At 39.5% G+C, this 1,433-nt stretch overlaps 1 protein-coding gene across 1 annotated transcript; it reads right to left on the reverse strand.

Annotated features, from left to right (window-relative positions):
- Nucleotides 1-6: 6 nt before the first annotated feature.
- LOC124893898 (putative disease resistance RPP13-like protein 1) lies at nt 7-1,380 on the reverse strand (the record flags this gene model as incomplete). Its single annotated transcript, XM_047404730.1, has 1 exon — nt 7-1,380. A coding segment is annotated over exon 1 (1,344 nt), but the record flags the coding sequence as incomplete, so codon positions are not given.
- Between the last annotated feature and the right edge of the window lie 53 nt (nt 1,381-1,433).

A 1,433-nucleotide genomic window follows, 5' to 3' on the forward strand; every position in this document is an offset into this window, starting at 1 on the left:
ATGAATAACTTGTTCTTTCCTGAATGGATAATCTTTAGGAAATATTGCACAATAGGAAAAACATGGCTTTAGATGTGGGGGAAGTTCATTGTAGCTCAACATCAACGCTGGCAATATGTCATTGTTTGACAGGTCCCATATTTCACTTCTCAAAATACGTTTCCACCCTTCAACCTCTGATTCGGAGCGTAACATGCCAGCGAGCGTCTTCAGAGCTAAGGGCAGTCCTTTGCACTTAGCTGCAATTCGTTTTCCGACCTCTTCAAGTTCTGGATGTCCCATAGGATCCATGTTTTCAAATGCATGTCTTTTAAATAAAGACCAAGAGTCATCAATAGATAAAGTGTCCATGCTAATTTGCTCAGCTCGCATCATCAAGGCAACACTCTTTTTACGTGTCGTCACAATGATCTTACTTCCAATACCTCCTTGAACAAAAATATTCCTCAAGTCATTCCACTCTCTGTAGTTTTCATTCCACATATCATCCAGAACAATGAGAAACCTTTTTCCATTTAATCTTTCCTTCAATTTGACTTGTAGCTGATTAAGATTGTCATCAACCTTCAAGTCAAATGAGCCAATTTCTTGAAGTAAGGCTTTTGTTATTCTTGAAGCATCATATGCCTCAGAAACACAAAACCAACCTTTCAAATCAAAATGATCTGTCACCTTCTTATAATTGTAAACCACTTGAGCTAGTGTTGTCTTACCCATGCCCCCCATTCCAACAATAGGGAGAACAGTCAGATTTTTTTCACTTGCCTCCTTAGACGTTAAAAGGTCAATCAATCGCTCTATTTCATTCTGCCTACCAAAGACATCAGATTCAACCACAGAAGTTGAAGGTGATCTAGTTTCTATTTTTTTACCCGAACTGAAATGCTTCTGTAAGCCAAGGCGACCGATTTGCTTTTCCAACACCTCCAGTTTTCTAATGGTGTCTTCCAACTTCTCTTCTATGTTAAGAAAGAAATCATCACTCAAGCTCAGGTTGAGGTCACTTACTTGCTGGTTACTTGTTTCTGCAAGATTTTGATGCTGACCTTCCACCTTAAGCCTCAAAGCCTCATAATTGACTTCTTCCAACAGGTTTTCAGCGCCGTCCACAGCAATCTGAAGCTTATTCAACCACTTCCTCACGATTGGATTTGATGCCTGCTTATTCTCTGCATCACTTAGCACAATCTGAAGGCAAAGCAAAATGTCCTCCAACTTCTCTAAAAGCCCATCATCATGCTTATGCTTCTGAAACATCTTGAGCAGCCCAACCCGAGGAGCAAGCCTATCAAAGAAAACATTAAGAAATGCACCACCAACTGCACTACCAACTGCTAAGCCAATCTCCATTTCTGAAATCTACAAAGCAAAACAAAGGTACCACAAAAATGATTGTAAGAATTTTCAGAAGATAAATGTTTCCATCTTCAAAT

This window comes from Capsicum annuum, unplaced genomic scaffold, assembly GCF_002878395.1.
Source record: "Capsicum annuum cultivar UCD-10X-F1 unplaced genomic scaffold, UCD10Xv1.1 ctg66981, whole genome shotgun sequence".
NCBI classification, from domain to species: domain Eukaryota; kingdom Viridiplantae; phylum Streptophyta; class Magnoliopsida; order Solanales; family Solanaceae; genus Capsicum; species Capsicum annuum.